This window comes from Ciconia boyciana, chromosome 3 (genome assembly GCF_034638445.1).
Source record: "Ciconia boyciana chromosome 3, ASM3463844v1, whole genome shotgun sequence".
Lineage (NCBI taxonomy): Eukaryota > Metazoa > Chordata > Aves > Ciconiiformes > Ciconiidae > Ciconia > Ciconia boyciana.
In genome coordinates, this window is record NC_132936.1 from 110,739,002 (window position 1) to 110,764,998 (window position 25,997).

General features: G+C 41.9%; 1 protein-coding gene across 2 annotated transcripts in view; it reads left to right on the plus strand.

The window, feature by feature from the left end:
• Positions 1 to 25,997, plus strand: part of ALK (ALK receptor tyrosine kinase) — a 323,117-nt gene that overhangs the window by 276,934 nt on the left and 20,186 nt on the right. The window contains exons 12-20 of one of the 2 annotated variants that reach the window (XM_072857093.1): positions 9,154 to 9,316; positions 13,788 to 13,938; positions 16,443 to 16,574; positions 17,527 to 17,671; positions 18,528 to 18,710; positions 20,203 to 20,301; positions 21,281 to 21,433; positions 22,654 to 22,752; positions 24,517 to 24,703. In XM_072857093.1, the coding sequence (XP_072713194.1) occupies positions 9,154 to 9,316; positions 13,788 to 13,938; positions 16,443 to 16,574; positions 17,527 to 17,671; positions 18,528 to 18,710; positions 20,203 to 20,301; positions 21,281 to 21,433; positions 22,654 to 22,752; positions 24,517 to 24,703 (1,312 nt within the window). Of the gene's footprint in view, positions 1 to 9,153; positions 9,317 to 13,787; positions 13,939 to 16,442; positions 16,575 to 17,526; positions 17,672 to 18,527; positions 18,711 to 20,202; positions 20,302 to 21,280; positions 21,434 to 22,653; positions 22,753 to 24,516; positions 24,704 to 25,997 lie in introns of those variants that run through there. The other variant, XM_072857092.1, reaches the window with a different exon arrangement.

The window sequence follows — 25,997 nt, forward strand, 5'->3', positions numbered from 1 at the left end:
TGTTAGGCTAGAAATCTTGTGGCTGTAGGTTTCTTCGAGAATTTTGTTACTTCCTACTTCTCACTAGACCTGAAATGATGGAACATCTTCTAGCCCTTCTGCTCCCTGTCCTATCTGAGGAATGCAATGTAAAGAAGTGCTTGGATAGTAGAAATAATGGGAGTCAGATTGCATGGGGGTAGAAGAAAAGGTCACCGAGGTACTTTGAGCAATTCAAATAATTTGTTATGACCTTGGGGTGAAAATTCAAGGCAATTCCTGTGGTATCTAAGCCAGCTTGCCTAACTTCTGGGCTTGATCCTCGGTCCTGTTCATGTTCTGTCTAAAATTGTCTCCAGCCCTTGAGGTTTGAAATCACTCCTACAGCAACTTTTTCCCCTTTGTGCCCTCGGAGTAGACAGGGCAGAAATCAGAGAAGCTAAGCTGCAGCTTCTTGCAGTGGGAAGTCATTGCATTTCTGAGGATCTCCACAGCACCGAATCGCCTTTTTCCTTTTTTTGCTGAGTTCCTGCTCTCAGTAAACACTGCAGGTGCTTGTTTGGTCCCTGGGCTATGCAGTTTACCCAGCTTTAATCTTGTTTCTTTCTGCATCCTGTAATGCATTTAAGAATCCTCAGGCTGAGTCTGTCAAGGCCTTTACTTTGATGGCGACATATTTACTGTTGTGCGAGTGAAGCAACAGCATCAGCGCCACCCTGAAGTCCCAAAGACTGCATTGACCAGTATGAGCTCAGCCAAAAGTAATTACAGCTAATGTGATCTTTGGCTTGTGTGATGGATCACAGGCTATAATATTTCCTTAAGAAATCATATTAAAACAAAGAACTGTATTCCTATAGCTGAGGAGACAACAGGATAATAAAATGCCCTCCCCAAGTCCCCAGGCCAGCTCAGCCTATGCAGCAGGAAGTACAATCTGAAAGACAGGTACCACTTTGTTTATACGACAGTAAATCCAAAGAAGTTCCATTGCTTTCAAGGGTATGGGCCTTGATTTGCTCCTTTGTAGCTGAGAACAACTTCTTACATGTACCTGCTGGTTTTGCCTGGGCTTGGAAATCCATTTTCAGCAGAAGCAATAGTCATCACCACCAACCTCCCTTGTCCTCTCTGTTCTCAGGCCCCATACCCAGTGAATTGCTTCTTCAGCCTTGCCTTTGCTTATCGTGGCTTGGCATGCCTCCAGGATATGTACACCAAAGGTTCAAAACTCATAACACAGCCATGCTGTGAAAGATCCTAAAGCTTCCAGAAATCTGCCAACCACTGTCATGTGTCATACAAGGGATGATGAATGCAATTACTACAACTAATGTGGTGGTGTTGCGCTCTCAAGTTTCTTGATAATGACCAGGACCAACACAGAAAAATTCCTGTAGGTTTCAAGCCACACAGTAACTTGCAGTGCAAGGTGGCCATTAGATAGATGATCACCAAGCAATGCAAATGCTTTCCTTTTCAATTAATTAATGACATGTTATTTGCTGATGTGCCAGCTTCTTGCTGAAAGGTTGCAGGTGAAACCTGATTCTAAAAGAAGACTGTAAAAAAGTTGGAAGAAAACCTGCGTATACCAGAAGATTGAAACAACTTCAGTGGAACTAGGATTTTTGATTGAAATGGTTAAATCTGTGCGCTGTTTATTTTGTTGTAAACCAGCTTACTTTGGCTTTGTTTTTAAATTGATTAGGTATTAGTTTAAGTAAAACTGAAAGCTGCTCAAACCATAGTATTTCTCTACAGGGAGTTTAACTACCAATTAAAAAGCCAATTTATCTCAAACCAATGCAATTTCCTTTTATAGACAAGGCCAGAATATGGGAAATTCAGGCATATGAAGATACAGTGAGCAATAATGAGGAACTCTAGGTAAACAAATTACTATCATGGAAACTGGAGGAGACAAAATAGGATCCTCAGTAGGCAAAAGGAGATAAGAAGACACAGAGCAATCAAGCTTTAATTAAAGATTTCTGGTGCTTCTGAATAGACTGTAAATGCCATGAGGATAGCCTCTCTTTTGATGTTGCAGCTTCTCATCTGTCCCACTGACAACTTACTCATGTCAGGGCACACAGTACAAAAATGGTGTGTTGTGAAATGTACAAAAAGATTAACCTTTTTTCCCCTCAAATCTTGCATTGTTGTGTCCCATCTGATCTTCATATCCATCAGCCATTGTGTGACCATGGTTTCTTGCATAGAAACTGTCATCAAATCATTTTCTCATCCAGACTGAATTACTGCTTTCCTTCAGCTCCGGTCTCTTCCTCACAACACTTAGTGGTTGCACAGATTTTGTCTTTTGCATCAGGGAGAGTCCTCTTACAAGTACTTACACGGCTGTTTCTCGGAAGAACTCTGAGTCACATTAGTTAATCAGATGAAGGAGCTGAAAGGAACAGCGGAGCGAGTATTAAGTAAAAGAAAATTACATTTGGTTGCTCTTTGTGTGCAATTATACTAACTGAACTGTTGGCATAATGCAATAAAGGTATCTGCAGAATTGTATTTTTGTATTAAGCATCAATTAACACAGTTAATAACAGCTCAGTGCCCTCCCCACAACAAAAGTAGCATCCTGAACAGTGATAGGAAATGTTCAGAGACGGATGGTGCGATCTCAGATTATGTAGGCATGAATTTCTTTATTGCAGTGTTTATGCTTGCTTTCTCTGTAGGATTGAAAATAGCAAAGGTGCAATACTGAAAATCGGCATACAGCCAGATCCCAACATAGCAAAGTTGAATTGACATAAATGCTCTCCAGAGTTAATCATACAATTGAAATAAACAGGGCAATTCACACATTTTAGACCTAAATTTTAAAGCTGCCCACTCTTAAGAATAGCAGTTTAAATTGTGCAGAAGCTGCTATAAATCTCAGACAAGATTTTGAAAGAATTTTGCCACCTCCACCCAACTTGGTCTTTGTTATCCAACATGCATTTCTACTATCCTTTGTAATTGTGAACAAATTCCAAAAAGTTAGTAGCATGTCTCACTTAACACCCTTTATGGAAGACTCCCACTATCTCTTTAAGTAAAACATAAAAGAGAAAATAAATTCGTTTTCTTCATGCTGCTTTGTTAGTTTCTGGCTCCAGAAGGTAGCAAGAAACAAGCTGTTCTCATTGCTGTTCAAAGTCAGCAATGCCCTTGCCCTGTTATACTGACCACAGATAATTTTCTACAAGGATGCCCTGATAGTGTTCCCTTTATACAGACACTTAAGAAAAATCTAAAGCGTGACTCAAGCTTTGAGTATTTCTTTGAAATGATACTCAGGATCAATCTGGCATACATTTGTCATCACTGCAGATGCTCTTCTTGCTGAACTGAAAAACATGTCCAAGTCCTCCATTGCCACCCTCATTTAGAAAATGGAAAGGCAGAGGTAGAAATAGTAACTCCATAAATAGTTGAAAAGCCGGCCTCTTAGTCTAGCCGTACCTTTGTAACAGGTTCTGGTATTGCTGGCAAGACTCACTAATTTTGATGATCATTTTATATCCCATTAATATCATTGTGTAGACACATTTAACAGTTCAGGGACTGTGATTGGGAGCACAATCTTTCTGCCATTTACCATCATCTTTCAAACCCCCGCCCTGCCCCATTAATCTCTGGCAAACAGTCCTGGAAAAGGTAATAATCTCAAATTACTCCTCACAGGACACTGCTAAACAACAGAACCCAAAGCAAAATTGAAAGGTTTTTCCTTCCTGACATCACTGAACATGTTTCTTAATTATGCTTGTAGTATATTTTGCCTACAGACTTTCAGCACAGAGCGACCCTGGAATTACTGGTAATGCATAACTGAGCTTGCTTACGCACCCAGTAAAAGGTGTGTCCCTCCACACGTACCGTGGTGCCAGTGGCCACCGAATGTTAGTGAAGATTAAGATGGGCAATTTCCTGTAAGCCTCTGATTTCCCATATTGGCCAAGTATTGTAAGGGAGCTTGTGAATGTTTTTACAAATAGATGAAGCAAGCATTCTTCTTGTTCATGGCACCAAGTTTGATGACATCTGCCTTCGAGGAAGAAGTAAAATGAACTCCTTGAGGAACAACTAACAGAATTAATTGCCTCCAGAAGTTTAGCCACTGGGGTTCTTATGCCCCTAAAGCATGAGACCTTGTAGCCCTTATTAATAGTTTTGGTTTTTTTTACTCTGTTGGAAGTAGGCATAGCCTGTTAGCCTGAATAGAGGTTGTGGCAGCAAGTTCCACAAACTGCCTGCACGTTGTTTTAAAGCACTGATGCATTTCACTAGTGCATTACTCTAGGTTCCAAAATAAGCCAAGTAGCATGGTGCTTGGTTGGTAATTTTCTCAAATCACAGTAAAGTTTTGATTTGGAACATGTTGAACCTCGGTTCACATAAGCTTAATTTAACAAATGCCAGTTAATACATTTAGGCCCTTGAGGTATAGCTAAAATGCCTATGTCTGTTTTGTGATATGGAGTTTATGTGCTATATATGCCAGTGAAATTGCTTTCTATGTTAGAAGTACAAATGTGCTTTAGGCTTTGCTCCAGTTTTCTCTTCATTGTTGCTGGTTGTTATTTGCAGCATTGCCTGCAGCAGTGCTGCCTTGGGCTGCAAGTAGTATCAGAGCTTCAAATGAATTAGTCATTTTAAGTCTTGTGGGGTTTTGTTCTTTTTGTTTTCCAAGAGCGGGACGTCACTCCCCTTTGCTGTGGCTGAAATCCAGTGCCTTGATTGCTGTGCATTTTACGTATCTAGCCAAGCTGTGTGAAAACTAGAATTTCTGCTGTGCAAAAGAAAATAAGCATGAGTGACTGTGTGTGTAAATATATCAGTAGATCTAATTTGGAAAGAAAAGTTGTGAAGAAGGAATTTTTCAAAATCTGTTTTAATAGAGCCAAAATGGCATTTCTTGCAAAATGTTGTTGCTGGGACCCTAGCAATGTGTTGGGGAGATTGCCAGGGAGCTTGAGGTGGGCAGGTGTGTGGGTGAACAGGCAGAAGACCAAATGTTTCCTCTGCCACGTTTCTTGTGAAAGTGGGGATTCCGTCAAATGAACTGATGTATAAATTAGGCAGTGAAATGTAGTACCCCAATTCTGAATCTCAGTGTAACCTTCACTTTTTTCTTTTTCCCCCACCTTAAACAGGAATTTCCAGTTTTTAAACCCAATTAGTGTCTTACAGCTGCCAATCACAGAATATATAGGGACCCTACGTTTAACTACCTGTTAGTTTTTATCATGGGAATTCCCAGCTCTTTCTGGAAACCAGGCATCTGTAATTGTGTGAAGTTGGACAGACTTCCGAAATCTGCTAGTTGTTTGGGAAGATTTAGACTGGAGAGTCCTGCTTTTTTTCCCATCATGTAAGTGTGAGGTGCTGGCAATGTTAGCCTGTCGCACACTGCAGAAGGAAAGAGAGGTATGCCGTGCAGTATGCGACAGACCACAGTTGTGCACTGATGGAAAAAATCTGTGCTTCTCACCTAGCTGCTTAAGGATTTTCAATTCAGTGCTGCTGCTTTAGTCTTTGGAGATCAAAATCATGCTTCAAATTGAATTACTGTAAACTGCTGTGGCATGCAGCAACCTGTAGAAATGCGCTCTCTGAGCTCATGAGACATGCTGCAGTCATTTCTAGAATCAGGAGAAAATCAGTACTTTACGGGGAGTGAATGGTTATTCTTAAAAAAAGAACTGGTGGGTTATCTAAGATGAGCAGTAGCCTGTTTTGTTACTGGGTTAGTGGTTTAAGATCTTGGGCTACTGTTACATCTGCAGATTGAGGGTTGGCTTTGTGAAACATTTAAGAGAGCAGAGGGAGGGAAGTGCGAGGTTTTTAGTCTGTATCCAGAATTGTAACTAAGACCCATCTGTCCTAATTATGTTGAAATGAGGGGCGACTTCTTCCCATGCCATATTCTGTCCCATTTAATTCAGCAACAAAACTGTTACATGTTGGACTGGCTTTCAGTACCACATATGAAAGCGCATATAAACAGGAGAAGGACTGTTTGCAAGTCAATGCAGCAGTGACAAATGAGGACATCGCACAACACCTGGCTGTAGGTTTTACTGAAATCCTTGCTGGTTCATATCAAGGTGCAGTCTCCCCATGGACTTCACTTGGGCCAGACTTCCTCCTGCAATGTTTTGGGCAAAGGTCACTACCCAGCTCTGCTACTTCTGAAACATGTCTTCTCCCATTCATGTCTACCATCTACCTGAACAGAGCAAGTAAATATGTCTGCTAGCAGTGACTGCAGCAGCTGCAGAACCTGGGAGGCTTTACATATAATCCTGTCTATACCACTGTATCGGTTACAACAGGACCGGTTTTGAAATCTAAGGTAATACCTCCTGTGCTCAGTCATCTCCGGGTTCCTTACATCATACTCCCTGGCATAACATATCTGTGTTTTTTCATCCCCCGTACTCTCATGCTCTTAAAAGCCAGATTCTAAGAGCTTAGATGCACATTCACTAATCTTAAATTACCAGCACTGTTTGCTCTTACCCTGATACTGCCTCTGCGCTGGAAGTGAGCCCCTTCTAGTCTGTCCAAGAGACAGAAAATACAAAAGTTGTTCTGGTTGCTTCAGTTCAAAGTCTGATGGCATAATGTTTGCAGCAGGAGGACATTTTTCTTCTGTTCCACCAGGGCATTGGGCTTTTAAGGAAACAGAGGGCCATTAAAAAGCATTTTGGAATAAGAAGTAGTTAATTGATCCCCTGGAGCCCAGTGGGAGTCAAGAGCTGCCAGTTCAGGTCCAGCTGTGCTGTGTGTTACATGTGTGATAGTCTAGAGATACTTTTGCCAAGGCCAGGTAAGCAGATACCGAAGGAACGAGATTTATTTAAAAGGAGTAAATCAGAAATGTAAAGCTTAACCATAGCAGCAGTATGCACATGCTGTGGTCTGTCCTAGGTTTTATCACTTCCAGTTTTCCATTTTGATTGTCTCATGTTTTGGGCTTATTGTCCCCTTGAAGGTCACCTGCTTCTACCTTTGGGAACATGTTTGATGTTTCACCGGAGACATCCAAATGGCTTCTTATAGTTCCAAACGAAGACACTTACCTGCCTGCTTTACTAAACATATGTTTCAGTGCAGGTGGCTTAGCCCACTGGGATATTGCAATGTTAAATTACTGTGATAGCTGACAGAATGAGTCTCTCATCTTCCATTTTGTGTGAGATTTTGCTTTGGGTTTGAGGGTTTTTTTTCAAGAATAAACATAAGTAACTTCTGGTGCAAGACTGTCGATATCGGAGCTACTGAAGCATTTTGCTTTAGGAACTTTTAGACCTTGCTTTCTTAGGTGCTTTTTCCCTCTTACTTGTTGTTCTTGGGTTTTTTGGGGGCCCATTGGAGGCAGAGGAGGAGAGGGGAATTCTTCCATTTGCCATCTACTAATTTTAAGACTTTATACTGCCACCCATTGCAGAAGGATTGGCAAAATAAGTATGTAAGTATCCATATAAAACAAGTAACAGTAGCAAAAGCTCTAGAGGACCCTTGCAGGGGAGTTTTGAGGAGGCGTGGCATAGATTTTGCAGTAAGAAGGAAGAGATTATTCTCTCAGCAGTACTTAGATTGGCAAGCTTTCCTACAGTAGTAGTTTTGCATTGCTTCATTGGATAGCCTTCTTGGATAGCACAGCCAAGACTGTATTACAAAGGTTTTTCAGAAATACCAGCGACTTTATTTCTTAAAGTCCTGCCAAATTATTTGATCCATTTCATGCATTGAACTTTCTTTTATACGAAGGAATTTAGTTCAACTTCAGGGTTAGTTTGTGAAAAGGTAATTCAGACCTTGAGCCTGGCTAAACTAATGTATTTCCTTGTATGGTGAACACCTCCAGTAACAGTAGTGGTAGAGCTGTTGGCCTCTCTTATCCAGACACATGCAGACCATCATTTCTAGACCAGATCTGTTTAGACAATAGCTCCAAATTCCAGGAAGCAGATCAAGCTAATGCTCTGAACTAATTAGTACCATCACTGAAAGAATCTGCATGTGTTGTATTGTGTTAGTGGAAGCTGGAGGGAAAAATGGTGCCCTTTGAGAAAGCCATAAGGAGGGCTGGCTGGCCTAACATCGTTTGTAGAAATACTGTTCTTTAGATGTATTTCAAGTCTTTTATCTTTAATAGCAGTAGAATTAACTAGTGGAGTTTATTAGATTGTGTATATTAGCTTGTTAATAAGTATGAATGATAAAACATGTAATGTGCACCAAAAATGCTTAGTCTACTTATTTACCCTCTAGATCTTAGTTTTGATTACATATGAAGTATTTCCTGATATACTAGCAAATATGTTAGGGTGGGTTTTACAAGAGCATTGTGGTCTTGCAACTGTGCTGGCCCTAATAATGAATCTTTAAGGAAAAGGCCAGCATTTTTCAGCATCATGTATTCAAATTAAAAAATTAGATTTTTGAGGCACAAATCAGCAAAGCCTTGTTCTAGAAATCTATTTGTACAGGGCCAGTACTTCCAATTGATGAAAATGGCTGTAATAGGGATCCATTGATTTACACCTGCAGATCTGGCCTAGAACATGCAGAGCTGAATGCTTGTTTTACAGGCCTCAGTTAGGTGTTTTACCTTCTGAAGCTTAACTTGAATCTCTTGTGAGCAAATAATTATTCAAAATGCAATTAGTTTATTGTTATGTTTTAATCACTGAGATGAAGTTGTATTTACATGTTTTTATCTAATTAACAGCTACTTTCCCATATAAAATAAATTCAATAATCAAATGTCTGTAGAAACTGAAAGGGTAAAAGGCACCAGTCTTGAGGTTATGAGCGTGTACTTTAACAGCCCAGACAGCAGAGCCCAAAACTGGGTGGTCTGTGTTGCATTTTACTCTACTCTGTGATCTTTGCCTTTTTGAGCCTTAGAAAAAGTGAAGCTATGTTCATAGTTGTGATAGTTTTCAGGAGATGTAGATGAAAAGCTGTCAAATACTGAGATACACAGCACTATGAATCTTTTAAAAGAATTCTGTGAGTATTTGTTGTGGCTAATACCTCAGGGGCCAGGTTCTTCTCTTGGTCCAACAAGAGAGAGTGAATAATGAGCAGAACAGCTACTTGATCTTTGGATGTTCGCATCATGCTTTGTATATGTCCTCATTTCAGATCACTGGTTATTCACAACATGTGGTGCCAGTGGACCCTATGGCCCCACACAGAGCCAATGCAATGATGCCTACAGGAACTCCAACCTCAGTGTGATTGTAGGAGCTGAAGGGATTCTCCAAGGCATTCAGATCTGGAGAGTACCAGCAACCAACACATACAGGTAAGGGAACCGTCTCTGATTGTCATAATAGGTCTTTGTGTTTGAAACTTATCCAAGCTGCAGATACATGCTAGGCATATGTAAAGTACTATATTCAGAAGTTTGGACAGATCTACTTGGGTTTTACTTCTCCTTGATCCTGTGATTTCCAGCCTTTCCAGTCTCAGATTTGTTGTCTGGAAGATGCGACTTTTTGGTGAAAGAGAGAAGGAAAGAAAGAGAAGCAACTGTCTGAGGCAGACAAATCTTTACCCTAAATGGTTACAGGTTGGGAGAGCTCTATAAGTAGCTGAAAATCAAATGTTTTGACCTCCCCAGGCCAAGGGGCATACCTATCCCATATGCCATCCATTGAATTCTGGGATCAGAATGAGTTTTTCCCACTCTTCACCTGGGATAGGAAGCACAATCGTATGTCAGCATTTCTTATGGGACAGCTTGCATCAAGCTCTGCTCAGCATCTTGACTTTTTTGAATCTAGGTATGGTAAGTTGAGCCTCTAAGCCTGGCTCACCACTGTAGCATTGATTTTGGAAGCCAGCCACCTAAATGTTGGGCTCTGTGATACTGAGGGTTCTAATGCTTAAATCCCTCTGTGGAGTTATTTTCAAAGGGAGATCATCAGATACAGTTCAGTGCTACTTAATCAGAATTTTTCCAATCATTTTCTCTTTTTGCTCTTGCTGGGGAAAGAAGTACAGTCAAAGTTTAGTTCACCGTATCTGAATGGTAACATCAACCCATTACCTGCATCAGTTTGTAAGCAGAACTGTCTGAATCAATGACTGTCTAGTGGTGTTTTTTTATGCAGCATTCCCTATTGAAACCAATGATGGTATCATGGATTTCAGAGCAGAACATTCCACTGAAGGCTTTGAACAAATTTCAGTTAAAACGTACTGACACCTTCTTTTTTTTTCTTTTTATTGAAAAAGAATATTAATATTGAGGATAGATGTCAGTCTCTAACAGAAGTCTACCGCAAAGCAGTTTTGAGAAACTGGCTAGGCTAGGCTGTTCTGCATGAGTGGCTATTACCACAAGGATTGAGGGTAATGAAAAAAGCATTAATGATGTTTTACTCAGCTATCAAAAATGAGTTGCCTGAGGTGAATAGAATTTTTCAGGACCGGCATTCTGTAAATATGGTTATAAAGTATAGCCCAAAAGAGAAGAGGCAATAAACTTCCAACATTGTCATTTCTTTAATATCACAGCCCAAGAAGAGCCAGAATTCCAGCGCAATTGTAGGCTGATTTTTGCTACACAACACAAACCACAGGTTCTGCAGGGAGGACCTGTCTATTTAAGTCCTATAAATGACCTAGCAGACTTTTAGGTTCTGTATAGATAATAGATGGCTAATGTCATTGGTAACCTATACATAAATGGATGACATTCTCTTCTGCACCTCTTAAGGCTATAGTAGAGAATTCACAGCCTGGGGAAAGGAGGAGGCAATTGTGGGCTTAAATTAACTTGACATCTTTCTGATTCTGGGCTGCTGAAGGGGCAGCAGAGTCCCCCAGTATAGCATAGCCCTAGGAAAATGTCAAGTTGCAATATCAATTCTAGGGCTTCCCAGAGCCTGGACCCACTGCCTATATTTAGCTCTCCCCTACAGGCCTGCTGCACTGTGGGTCCTGTAAGTTAGCCTGATAGCCATCTCCAATATACCTGACCCAGAGATAAAATCCTCCAGCTGTCTGTTGGGCTCGTAAGAAAGCTGTTGTTATGCCATATCAGTGCGTTTTACACTGTGTAATGTAGAGCCATGAGTTACATTCCTGATAATTGCACAAGAGGGATATAGATACTGTGAACACGAGGCAGAATATGCATTACTAAAATGCAAAGACAGAAAATTCAACTTTGCACAACACTCTGCTAGCACAAGCTAACCACACCCAGAAAACCCCACCATCTGTGAAGGTCTGGGTAGGCTGCCACACACTGTAGGCAGCTTCATTTGAAGACTGGAGTCCTACATGCTCCAATGCTGATATGGACAAAATCATCTGGTTTGCTCCCACAGGACTGCATATTGGATAACAATAGAGTTAGGCAATATAAAAGAATATTTTTCTTTTCAGATTTCCTTCTAAGCATTCAGAAGGTCTTGTCATCCCATATCTAGGCCTATGATAAGTATGAGAGAAGTGAACTGTAATAAATTACACATTACTACCCATTATCCAAATTCTTTCCATTTTTAAAGCAAGAGTCTTTGGTCCATTTTGCTGAGTGCCCCATTTGTTGTCAATTCCACTGTCTTCTCTTTTCTCTGGTCCCTTCTTATAAGGTGGCACAAGAACACGGCACAGTGGAATGCAAAAAGTTGTCCTTCTAAGTTGGCCAGCCTAGGTACTGCATTTTCTCATATTCTCAAAAACAGCTCCAGTGTTTCCCATGACCTGTCTACCTAGAGGTGGATTTTTTTCTCCAGCCCTGGTTTGCACAGCCAGTGCACTCTGCTCATCCTGATCCTTCCTGAAGACGCAGTTTTCTTTTTCAGTTCCTACAAGTATCATAGTAAAAGAAAAGGAGGAAGACAGTGAAAGGTGTTCTGTGTTCTGGTTATATCTACTCAGGGTGGTCTGAATCTTTCTTCAGGGCCAATATGGTTAAATGGATTTCTTCTGTAAAAGAAAGTTGTGCCTAAGGAAGGGCATCCTGCTAAAACTTGAAGTCAAGATAACCCAGCTGTTTAAAAAGTGACACCCATTTTGAATAGGGAATGACTGTCAACCTGAATCTACTGGTTTTAATTTGTCTGCAGCCTTTGAATGAGGCCAAAATGGGTTCTCCTGAACTTCCTGACGTCATTGCTTGTATGCAAAATCTGTTCATACGCAGAAAAATATGGCCCCTAATTGCAGCCGATTAGCCCTGCCAGCTTGCTGTGCCTGATAGTGCACCTCATTAGCCATTACAAAATTCTACAGCAAATCAACTCAGTCTTCAGATTTATGCAGCATCTGTTCAGGGTAGCCCAGTGCTGTGTCCATCACTTTTTCTGCTGGCTCCAGTGCACCCTTACTGAGGAATGATTGCTTTGGTTATCAGCAGTGGCACGAACATAATCATGTCACATTGCGAGGATCTAATGTGCTTTATGAGCCACTTGATGCTCCATAGTTGCTTCAACATCAGAATTGCTCCATGCTGGATGCCTCAGAGCAGTATCACAAGGTGAGTTCTTCATGCTAATTGTTAAGGCAAGTTGCTGGCTGTAAGTGAGCTGGCTGCCCAACCTGTTCAGGGTGCTCACACACGATGGGCACTGCTGGTTTGTTCTGCTTGTAGCCTGTTTGCATGCAGGACTGTGCTGGGCAAAGACCAGCCAGGTGCTAGAGGAAAGGAGGAGTTAAAGCAGAGCACCTGTACTGTAGGTGGTAGGAAGCAGAGAGGAAGTTTTGTGTTCTCAGCCATGCAGTCACTGTTTACATGCTCCAGGTTGAATTTTGCTCTCATGGAAATAGCTGCAAAGCTACTAATGTCAGTGGAGAATCACCTGCTTATTTCAGATCTAAATTGAGCTTGCTGTACCACCACTTACTTGCTCAGAAAGTTGAGTAACTCTGTTGTTTGTTGCAGCCGAGATGTGTGTTTTATCATGATTTTTATGAAGTGCTTTAAAATCCTTTGATAAAAGCTGCCTCCAGTGTGTAAATTGTTTATGTACTTAGAAAGGGAGAGGGAGGAGCTGAGCAATACATTGGTACAGCCAAATCTTTGGGTACATCAACAACAGTAAGGACCTCTGAATGTTGACTGCTTGAAATAAAAGTCCCAGAGCCTTAATTGAGACTGCAGCAGCCTGTATGCAACCTAGCAACTCCTGGCTGGAGACAGCGAGATGTTCATGGTGACTGTGAGTTTAGCCAGCGGGCTTTTGCCTTCCTTGTTTACTGCAGGTAGTGTCGTGTCCATCTACTCTCCTATATTCCTCTGGTCCTGGGAATAGGAGAGCTATTTGCCATCTGGTCCATGCTACCAGGACCAGTTATGCTGTCTGCTTTCGCAAATCTCCCCCTGTCAATCTCATGCTTAATGTTTTCTTTAGCCTTATGTGCTATACTTACCAGTTCTCCTGCTTCTGTTATTTCTCTTCCTTGCTGCAAACCTCTCAAGGGTATGCCTTCTGGGAAACAAGATGTGTTTCGTACATTAAAGGTTGAAACTACAGGGACTTGCTCACTCTGTCCTCAGTGAGTGTTTGCCCAAGAATCAATGTGAAAGAAGCTGTTTTATAACTACTCAAGTTCATAGTTCCATGTAGAGCAGAGAACCACAGTCTTCAAGCTTTGGATTTATATTTATTTAGAGTGTCAGGTCTTCAGGGCACAGCCCTGTGACCCTGTGTACAGTTCAGGTGTGCAAAACACTCGGTGCCCAGAAGTGGTTTGTACTACCTTCCACTTGTCTGGGACAACTCAGGTGCCAGGCTCTTGTTTTCTTTTTCCTGCAGTATCTCAGGCTATGGAGCTGCTGGTGGGAAAGGAGGGAAGAACACCATGGTGCGGTCGCACGGAGTGTCTGTGCTGGGAATTTTTGACCTCCAGAAGGATGATACTTTGTACATCTTGGTGGGACAGCAAGGAGAAGATGCTTGTCCTAGTGTAAGTGATTGCTCTTTCTGTTTTGTTTTAATCCCTTCTACAAATCCATGGAGTTTTGTCTGTTCACAGAGAAAACTGTTGTCCTTGAGGGGTTTTGGGTTATATGGTTCAACGGATAGCTACAGTTTTACTGGGGGGGCATGAGTGTGAAAAGATGAAGTACCACGTCACTGTGCTCACTTCCTTTTCAACGTTCAGGCCCCACTGATAATACACTACAGGTTCCTGATTGATCTGCATATCTCAGAGCATCTGTGTGGGTTTTCAGAGAGAAAAGACAACCCTGCCTTCCTTTCCTCTGGAGATCACTCTTCAAGGCTGACTTCACAGGGCTTTGTCTTTGCTCCGCTGTTGAGCCCAGCCCTGCCATTATCATACTACTCTGTAACTCTGGAGACACTCACCTCACAGGGCCTGTTTGGTTATTCTCTGTACGGGAATAGGAGAGACAAATTAATCACTGCTGAGTCAGTCCTGATTTTTGTGTTACTAACCAATCGTTGCTGCAAAGGCCTTGACAGAAGGGTGCAACTTCCACCATTTGCAGGCACAATAATCTATGAATCGTTTAGTATTCTTTGGAGGATGAGAGAATAGGAGATTCTTATGGAGGAAACTAAGCATTATTTGATGAAATTTCACCTACAGGTTTGAGCTGGACATTTAAATGCTGTGCATTTCTCAGCTGTTAATGGCTGGCGTCCAAGAGATGAAAGCTTAGCAATCTGTTACAGCAGAGAAAGGTTGAAGGATGTAGACGAGAAAGAGGGGTTCTCAAGGCTGGGTGCTGAAGTAAATAATGTTAAAACTGGAATTATACATATCTACAAACAACCATTAATATGAAGCCTCTTTGAAATGAGAAATGCCCTAACTCAAACTTCCATCTAACGTCTATAACTAGGACATTCCAGCTGAGTGTAATATATGGACTCATTAAATTGCAGGCCACTGTAATCTTAGGGAGAATTTATTGAGTGCTAATGTAATTCTTTCATTGAGGCAAAGAGATTGCATTGACTTGTAGAAGGGACTTTTACTAGATTGGATTGTAATCAGTTATGTCTTTGCCATGAAGGATTTTTTTTTTTTAATTCAATTGTAATCTAGTGGTTCCTTTGGGTCATTGACTTTGTCATTTTATTAATCATCCCCACCCGACTCCAAATCAATTAAGGAGAGGGAAGACTAGGGAAAGGAGGATTGTTTAGTTCCATAGGCAAGTCTGCACACACAAAATGGATGCCATTCATTCTCTGGCACAGCCTAGGACACATTTAGTGGTCAACAGAATAATTTGTAACTTGAGGATGCTTTTGTCACGTTCCTCTTCTAAAGGAAAACACATACATGAAAGTAGAAGGAAGCAGAAGGTCAACCCTACTATAACAACTGTTTGTGCATTTTTCCCTTAAAGCGTTGTTGACTTAGTGAGTTCAGTGTGCATAACAAGATAGTGTTACTGAGATGAAACATATAAAGTAAAATAAGCTAGAAGTACAGCTTGCAACTTACAAATACTCACAGCAGAGTCCTACTTGTCGTGCACTTTAGTGCTCCAATTTTAAATCGAAGTGACAGTTACCTCTCTTAGGTCATAGTCCAGAAGTACTTATAAATGATGCTTTAATGTTGTGGTTGACATCAGTTAGTGAATTCAGTGATTTGCCTAATACAGAAGGTTCATTACATTTGGTGCTAACTGGTGGAGGGGAAAAAAAAGCTAAGTAGGAAATATGGAGGCTTTTTAGTGAGGTATTTTCTTTAACATCAGGTCAACATTGCAATAAAAGGTGGGATTGCAGCTGTTTTGGTAGGCTTTGAACTAGCTAGCACTGGTAATTACAGTAAAATTGCTGCTACAGCATAAGCATCAAATCAACATCAAAACTTGCTTGGAACTCTACATAAATATTAGGTGGCTAGTCTATGCTGAGCTCATTGCTACTGTCCATGCTATGACTACCTAGGTTAAAGCTGGCTCTGGTACATCTACGTGAGCCACCAATACAGCTTAGTTCTTGATAGATGCATGTTGGCTGCCTGGACCCAACCAATGGGGCACTGGAAGAGGAGCAAAGAAACTTGGGATCTCTCTATGTCTCCACCATTTGGCTGTTGCATGACGTGGGGCAAGTCACATCATTGCTGAGTTACTCCCGTCCCTGACTTGTGAAATACACATAGTTAATGCTGGGAAGTATTTGCAGCAAATTCTGCTAAATCTTGTATGTTAAAAGTTTATGGAGCTGTTTTACATGGTAATAGATATCAGCACTGAGCTTGCTTCAAAATAATTCAATTAATATGGCAACATATTCTTCTGTCAAAGGTGGAAGCAAAAAGTGAGATTATTCTAGAAGGGCGTTCACTTGCTTCTGCTTATGTAGTTTCACTGGAGGACAATTTATTGGTTTGAGAGGGTGAAGGGTCCATGAGGCCTATGTATGTACAAGGACATGGAGATTTCTTACCAGAATTCAGACCTGGTCTTCTGTTTGCAGACTAATGATGTTATACAGAAAGTCTGCATTGGAGAGAACAATGTGATTGAAGAAGAGATACGTGTGAACAGAAGCGTCAATGAATGGGCAGGAGGAGGTGGAGGCGGGGGAGGTGCAACTTACGTATTTAAGGTATGGAAACATAGTCCCCCTGCCCCTTCAGCATGAACACATCCTGCCACTTGCCTCTAGTATCGCAGCCTGAAATACCTGAGAACCCTTTATACACCTCTGGGGAAGGGTCCACAAAGTGAGCTCCAGGTATCCTTCATTTCCAGTTGATAGCTGTAGTGAGCTGAGATGACCCTTCGCACCTCTTAGAACTGCTACGCAGTATGGCCACACTTGCTTCAGTGGCTTGGAGTTTCCTTTGCAAACATAATAGTTTGAATTGGATTTTTTTCAATGCAAGCTGAGATGCTGAAGCATAATTCTACAGCAAAGGGCAAATTCCACAGGACTTTATTCAAACCTGTCATTGTAGAACATTAGACTTCAGCTACACATTTGGCCTATACAGTGCAATGACAAGAAAAGTTGAGGATAGTCTGTATGTTTTCTGTTGGCAACCCTGTGGCTAGGGACCACTGATCTTTTCTGTCATGGTCTAGCTGAGACAGTACTCATTCCAAACACAGGCGTTAACAATTCAGGCATTAACAATATGTTTAGATCACCCAGCTTCTACATAATTCTACATAACTCATGCTCAGGCAGTTTCCAGTGTAGCAGTCCTTTACCAGTGGAGACATGATATTGCACTATATAAAGCAGCGCTCCTTAGCTGTTTCATTTGATGAAAGTCATCACACAGTAACATTACAAGCTTTCTAAGAGCCATCGGCACTGTAGGTACAATTCATAGAGCTGCTGATGCCACTGTTCTCTGTTGCAGAACTTGGTAGGACTAGTGCTATTCACTAATCTTTTGGATGTGGGTGCATAAATAATACAATGGTGATTTGTAGTGCTGGGCAGTCCTAGATGCTGCTTAGTGCAACATGCAGTAACTAGCATGTGGTTGAACTTCCATTTGCGTGTCTGACTTAGTTTGAACACTGCCTTTATTTCTAAATTTGTTAAGATGGAGAATGGAGAACCGGTCCCCTTAATAATTGCAGCAGGAGGTGGTGGCAGGGCCTACAGGGCCAAAACAGACACATTTCATCCAGAAAGGCTGGAGAATGATTCCTCTATTCCAGGGTTGAATGGAAATTCAGGAGCTGCAGGTAAGGAAAGTTTATTCTTTTTAAGAAAACCTTTGTGAATATGTGGTACTCCCAGATTCCTCCTCACAAGGAGGTGAGGCAAAACTCATGAAAACACAGTTCAGGGGGAACATGGAAGTATAACAGATGCATATAGCATATACCCACAGTGCAGGATACTTGGCCTAAATAAGGGTATCTGAGATGGTATAGCCATAGCAATGGCAACATTTTCCCCAAATAACACAGTACCTCTCATAAGCAAAGCTGTTTGATTTTTGATGGGGGAGTTTGCAGTGCTGATGTGGCCATCCTGCTCCCTGCACTGTTTTGTGCTGTGTAGACATACTCACAGTTTCCCTGGCTTATGCAGAAAGAGCATAATTGCACCCTGGCTAGAAGTCTCTGTGAAGAGACCTTGGACTGAACAACCAGCAGAGCTGAAAGTGAGTCACTGGTGAGTATGTTGTATTTAGAGCGGGGCTGGGACATGTTTTCACTAAATTCCTTTTGTTCCACTTCAGAACTGACATAGGGGTTTTTTAAAAAATATTTTTTGCAAAGAGAGGGGGAAGGCTCTGTAAGCCAGAAACAAGTGGTTGGGGAGTAGGCAGGGATATCTTTTTACATTTTCCGTAGAAAATACTTGTCCTTGTATGGTAGGTGAAAAGAAGTGCAGATGATTAACGTGGTCAAAAGCCCTACAGAAAGGTCACTATAGCCCTGTGTAGCAAGCACATCCCCTCTTCTAACCAAGGCATGAGATTCTTACTTTCAGCTGAGGTGCTTTGAAGGAGTGCTTGTTCTGCAGATACCTGCAGTGTTTTTTACACAAAAATAACCCCTGCCTGTGCCTTTTCTCTTCTCTTAACTGCAGGTGGTGGAGGTGGCTGGAATGATAACACTTCCTTCCTGTGGTCAGGAAAATCCTTGCTGGAAGGTGCTACTGGAGGAAGATCCTGCCCCCAGGCCATGAAGAAGTGGGGGTGGGAGACAAGAGGGGGTTTCGGAGGGGGTGGAGGGGGGTGCTCCTCAGGTGGAGGAGGCGGAGGATATATAGGTAAAGTGGCTTCGTGTTCAAGGTGTCCCTTCCCCTCCTTTAGTGCTAATGATCAGCAAAAGACTGATAGATAATTCTCCTGTAGCTAGCATATTTGACTGTTATGTACTAGTATGTCTGTGTGTTGCCTTTTTAGCGCTAGATGAACGTATGGCATTTAGTCTTTGAGCAAATAGCCAGATGTCAGTCCTTCAGCTGTAATCCTGGCTTTGCACTCTGCAAAATGTGCCATCAAGATCCTGCTGTGATTCTTGAGCCTTCCATTTTGGGGTTATAGTGCTGAAGAAGGAGGAGCCACAGGCTATGTGCTCCCATTGCCAGCACCTGTTTTTTGAGGACTTTGGTCCTGGAGACTGGCAGCCAGGCTTTATGCCAGGGGAAAGACGCAGCTTCTTCCACCCTGCCCTGCTGTGGGTGGGCCTTGGTCCTGCGCAGGTGGTCTCTGGGGGCAGAGGCTCAGGCTGCCAGCCAGGACCCCTCTTAATAACAATGGCAGTGTTGACTTCAGTCAACAAGGAGCTAATTTCATGTGCTGTGGGTCTCAGGACAGCTGTCAGATGGCATTATGTTGATTATAACTGGTGTGGGCCAGATTCAAGATCTCTACTAACCCATAATCTCCTGGGCCACATAGTTTCTTCAGCCATCTGCACTGTGGTGGACTTTTTAACCCCTGGTTCTCCACAGCTTAAATTAAGTGTATGATAGACTAGAAATCCTGAGAGGAAGTAATGAGTTTAAATGATTAAGTGCATGTTTTGTACCAATGTTACTGTGTAATGCTTCTTTTTCCAACAGAATGCCTCACATGACATAATTTTAATTTCACTGGAGGTGGTTAAAGAGGAAAAGCCATTTTTGGGTGGGGTGGGGGAATCTTTGCATGCTTGTAGTACAAAATATATGGCCCATACTGTGCTTCTGATATGTTCTATGTATTGCCCATACTTTGCTCCTGATACGTTCTATGTGCCCAAGCACAAATGAGCAACTCATAAATTCCTTCAGTCCCCACTCCTGGTGGACCACCCTGCTTTCAGGGTGCAAAGGAGAGGAAGGATGTCAGATTATTCATTCCCTCTGCTGACACAGTACATACCTTGATCAGCAAGGGTACTGAACCTAGCCCTTGAGTACTGGTGTTTTCCAGTCTCTTGGCTACATTAATTTTAAGATGGGCTTATATGTTTCACAGCATCCAAATGGTTAAAGATGAAGTTTGTGCCTTAGTTTGCAACAGTCTGCCTAAGACAGAGCTAAGAAATTGATTGTCACAAGCTGCTGCTATTAAATTGAAGTTCTAGAGATAAAAGACCAGGGGTTAATGCCACAACTCGCTAAGTGTTCCCTATATGTTAAATACTTTGATTTATTCTCTTTTCTCATTTGGATGCCTCCCTAAATATGCTGAAGTCATGCATGTTGCAATGGTTATCTGTATTTTAGTGCCAGTGAGCCTCAGTCTGTTAAGGTAACTTCTGGTTTGACGTAGGTGGCAATGCTGCAGTGGACAATGACCCAGAGATGGATGGGGAGGATGGTGTGTCCTTTATTAATCCAATTGGTACTTTATACACTCCAGCACTTAAAGGTATTCATATTGGTCAGAAGTCTTCTAGTGGGTTTATTTCACGTTAAGAATAGTTTGCATCTGTAGGAGACTTTACAACCCTTGGGTACAGCTTAGTGTCATCATGAATATGAGGAGGCAGAAAGACAGCATAACAAAGTCCAATGGAGAATAAACAGGAGTAGCAGGAAGAAAGTAGGTGGAGAGAACATCAAGGCTATTAGAAAACACTTCCCAACAATATAGTCTACCAGCCTATAGAATAATTTTGGCCAAGGAAAGTGGTAACAGAACCTCATAATTCAGATAATTTAGGAAAGAAACAGACAAATCACCTGACTATTCGCTAACAAATGTGTTCCTTAGAGCATCCCGCAGCAAAGTATCCAGGTTGGACCAGGCAGTTTCTAGAGAAAACAGTGCAGTGCTGCCTAGCAGTGCGTGGGAGTGAGAAATACTGCCACTCCAGCCTGTGTTTGCCTAGAAGTCAGTGTCTTGAATATGTTTACAATGTGTTCAGAAAATATAAAAATATCTATTTGCTCAAAAAAATGTTTGCTTTAGAACAGCCAGAAGTATTTTCAAATACAGATGGACTCTGGCCTGATAGATTCAGCCAGAAAGTTTTGAAAACATTGCAGTGTTTGATCTCAGAGGGAGTAAAGGCCAGGAAAGAAAAGAGTGAGCCCCACAGACCGCTGAAGGGCAGGTTTCCCTTAGCCTCGGCAGCAGCCTCCTTGCTAACCTAGTAGGATTATCTGCTCAAAGAGAGCCAGTGCACCTCAGCTACAGTGGGGCTAATTTAGCTGGATGTTATTTTCTACACGAGAAAAGCACAGGAGCTATGGCAGGTGGGGAGAAATTGGTTTCTTAGATGGGGGCCCACCCTGCCACATCTGGCAACTGTGACCACCATGTCCCCTGTTTCTGTCAGTACCCAAGGGAATGATATGAATGATCTTTACAGTAGTTAACTCAGCTTCTTTCATCCACTCCCTAGTGACAGAAGGGCACGGAGAGGTGGATATTAGGCTGCATCTTAACTGCAGTCACTGTGAGATGGACGAGTGCCGTGTTGATCTTGAGACTCAAAAAGTCATTTGCTTTTGTGAGCCAGGCACAGAGCTGGCTGAGGATGGTGTGTCTTGCATAGGTAAGTAGCTGTATGGGGTAGGCTGCTAGCGTGTGAAACAGAAAATGCGTGGCAAAAATCAGTAGTTTGGACTATAAGATATGCTGAAAGTGTTACCTAGTCTTTCTTAAAACTGGATTCTGTTGAATGTTACCTTCTTTCTTGCTGATATATGCTGCAGAGTTATTTTGCAAGGATATAGACACATCAGTGCTGAGGAATGGTGCACAGAGCAGCATTGCTGGTTTGCTTTACAGTATATGTTTGGCATGCTGGGCAGCACTGAGGAGAGTCAAATTTTGCACCTGGTTGCGCTGATGCTCATTCTGCTCTGAAATCATGAAAGTTTGCTCACTGAAGGAATTTTCCAGCTAAACTTAAATTCCAGGTCAGTCCTCTTAAGAACCAAAAAAATGTACAAGGTGAAGGAGAATATAATTCCTGTGGATTTGGACATATAAGGTGCAGGTGCAGAATCTGTAAGAAATTCTGTGTGAGAGATCTCTGAGGAGAACTAAAGACAGTGCCCGTACTTGCCTTACTTGAAAAACCAAGTGCTCAGAGCTCCATTACTGGGTTTCCTTCATAGTCTTGTCCAGCAGTTAGAGCAAGTGACACCAGGGTTTCGGGATCCTGCTCTCAGCTTTGTCACTGGCATGGGAAAATTGTTGTGTATTTTTACCATCCCATCTGCGAAACGGGTAAAAAGCATGGTCATTTTGCCAGGGTGAGGTAAACCTTAATAGATGGTCATTGAATGCCTTGTGGTCCCAAGTGAGGATGCAGCTATGGAATACTTTGTACTACACTTACTGTTACCAGGTTTTTCTGCCTGGATTAGATGCATTTAGGAGATGATATATTGCAGTCCTCCTTCTGCTTTTGCTGTGATTTGGCATTGATAGCAGCACTTTAACCCTGGCAATATAATGTTCTTTCCACCTCCCCAACCTCCTGCCCCTGTTTTTTATGGTCTTGTTTTCATACCCAGGGAGTGCACATGTTAATTCATTGATAGCAAACCACCTGTTTTAATAGCTTGATATTAATTGAGGGAAGTGAAACAATGAGGTATTAGAGGTCATAGATCCTGAGAACTGATCATGCCAGAGTTGCTCCTATGCTATAGGAGCAGCAGATGAGTAAATAGAAGGAAGGGCAGAAAAATCTGTCTGCAAAAAAGTGGCTGCTGGAAGATCATTTCAAACACGTAATTCCTTCTTCTCCTGCCTCTGTTACAGCTGAGCCAGTGGTTCATCTCCCTCTCTCCTTGGTCTTGTCTGTAGTGACTTCAGCATTGGTGGCTGCTTTAATTTTGGCTTTTTCAGGAATCATGATAGGTGAGTGTTTCTCTGCAAAAGATATTTTCATATGAGGGCTGGATCTGAGCCAGGGATAATTGGGCCCTGGGAGGGAAAAGGATTCAGGTTTTTAGCTACTGCTGTATTTAATGACACCTTCCCACACACACGCCTTAACTTCAGATTTCAGTAGTTGTTTCTAACCACAATGACCAATTTGAGGAGGTTTCAGTTACTGACTGCATCTCGAAAGAGACATTATTGCTTGTGTTGTAGTGTAAAGCTGCCAGAACACAGCTGCCACTGGTTTTGTGAGAGCTGTTGGTGCTCAATGCCTAAAAGCAAGCTTCTTTATTTGTGTGCCTATATACAGATTTAGCCTCTTAATGTATGACATTTAAGCTTGAAGTTCTCACATAGGTTCCCCTTTTACAAACTGCTATTTAGTAGGACGTGGGCATTCTTGGCATCTTTATTTGAAATACTAAAAGGTATTTTTCACCCTTTAATTTTCTTATTTTAAACAATTGCTCACCTGCATTTGATTGCAAGCAGAATAGATTTGAATCAATGAAAAGCAGCCAGGGATTCAAACCACAGCTCTGCCACCTTTCTTTGTCCACACTGTATATAGTCTGGGGGAGGGGAGACACGTACCCAGAGCAGCAAATGGCAACTATTAAATTAGATTTGCGCAGCTGTTTCAGTTTTAAGAATTTCAGAAGTTATCAGCTGCACACACATGGTCCTACATGTATGATTTCTGGCCTGACAGTACCCCTTTAAAATTACTAATTACTTCTCAGGGAGTGGAAGAGTAATCCTCTTTCCATCCAACTAGCCTATCATTGTCATCTCAGGAAAGAGCAGCGATTTAAAAAATCAAAGCAAAAGCAATGAGGAGGAAAATGGAGGACAGGAAGGGTTTGTGGATAGGTCATTACATCCGCCTGCTTTTGCGAGTGCCTGTTTACCCCTTAAATTCTTCCCCTGAGCAACATCTGCTGGAGAAGATGCAATAGCTATTACGGTCACAGTCTTTGGGCTCAATCCAGCTCCCACAGAAATCAATAGTAAGGGTAATAGTGGTTTAACCTGCTCACGATTGGCATCTTGCTTTGAAAAAAATATGGCAAAATCAATTACTATTTCAAGGAATATCCACAGGACGTCTTCTTTCAAGGTGTGATTTCTAATGACATTTCAGAAGTATCAGTGAAGTGATTCAAGGAATATAACACTGCCATAAACTGATTTCAAATTTAGTCCAACTCTGTTGTTTAGAAACAGAAGTTCGGCAAAATGAGCTAGTTTTATGTACAATGTGTTATTCTGTGGTAACAGTTTAGTCTATCCATTTTGAACAGTATGATGCAATAATTCATTTAAGATTTTAGTCACTTCTATGTGATTTAGGAAAGTTGGTTATACCCCGACTCCCTCAAGTTTGGAACCAGACTTATACTTGGAAGGTCCAGTTAAACTAAGTTAGAACAAAACAAAAACCTCAGAACTGTAAAATCAGAGATCTTTGCAAGTGAAATTCATTTTACTTCTTCCAAACAGTTCATGAGCAAGCCTGTTTCTTCATAAGATGTGTAAATCAAAGGTTCCTGGATAACTTCAGATTCCATTTTCTATCTGTAATTATTTGATGTACAGAAATAACCAAATCATGTCACTGTCTGGTTTGATTCACCCAAATTTGGCCACACAGCGAATTCCAGCGAGACGTGCTGCATGGCTGCTGTCCTGTTCCAAAGTCAATCTGTGTCTCTGGTTTACTGTATTCTCCATATTTAGTATATCGTCGGAAGCACCAGGAGCTACAAGCCATGCAGATGGAGTTACAGAGCCCAGAATATAAACTGAGCAAGCTGCGTACCTCCACTATCATGACAGACTACAATCCCAACTACTGCTTTGCAGGAAAGACCACATCCATTAGTGACCTCAAAGAGGTGCCTCGAAAAAACATCTCCCTCATCCGGTAAATTCATCTTTGCCTTCCCCATGCTTCATAGTATACACTCATGTATGCTGGCTCTCTTACACAGATGCAAACTCATGTCTTTGTGCAGGCACGTACAAATTCTCATGCACTTTTAGACTCATGCCCCTTTTCATAAGAAAGATGTAAAGCTGCAGTAGTTAGGCTTATGTGGAGGGGACTAGACTTTGGCAGTCTCCTTGAGCTTTTACAGGTGCAGTGTTAATCTTCTGGGATTATGAGAGAAACTGAAGAGTCATCACCAGTAATTTCAGACACATCTTTTGCAGACTGTGCAATGAATGGCCCATTTCCAGTATTAACTGATGAAATGCTGGGAAGGCTGAGGCTTGTAGGAAGCTTTTTTAAAGTCTGTGATGGGGTCTTTGGTAAAGACAATGACATCCTTAAGTACAGTAGCAGGAAAAGCAATGGGTTTGATGCTGCCAGACAGTGTTAAAAAGACAGGAATATAAAGCCAGCAGGATAGTCATGTCTAGATCAGAACTTCTGGAAAGTTTGAAATAGTCTCTTAAGAAAAACTTGAAAATTCAGAGTTCTTTCCCACCTTGCTCTACTGCAGGATACAGTGCATGCCACTTGTGAATGTGACATTAGCCTTGTACCATGCGGTTTTACACAAAAAGCCAAGAAGTGGAAGCAGGAGAGCTTGGAAGACTAGGGAGCTTACAGTGCTAAAAAGATGATGCTCAGAGCAGTCTATGCAGTCTGCAATGTTTTGCTGTCTATCTCATTCCCCCTTACCTGCACATCTTGCTGAACTGCATCTGGAAGTTTCCAGTGTACCCTGTGCTGCTGCTGCCTTTGTCACTTGGGCTCTGAAAGGATTTTTGAAGTGCAGCAAGCTGCAGAGAGCAGACGATACAGCTGGGAATTGATAAGGGCAGGGAAGGTGAGCTTTCTGGGAGGAGGGTGAGTTATGAGCTGTAGAGATCTGTTTTATACCCTCAGTTTGTAATAAGTTGGTCAGGCATAGCCAAGAATAGTGTCTCAAGCTGCTACCTACAAAATGTTATTAAAAGAAGTCGTTGAGTCACAGGCAACGCAAGTCCTCACCATGGTTTCACTGCCTAGGCTGGTCTTTATCCTGGCAAAACTACAGACAGAGCTTATGCAACAACAGAGCAGATTGCCCTTAGCAGCACCTGTTTGAACGGACAGGAGGGCAACAGCCCATGCAAAAACAGTCTACCAATAGACCACAGAATAGAATCAGTGCGGCTCTCAGGCCAGACCTGGCTCTACCAGAAAAGTGCGTGTTGTAGAAGAGAGC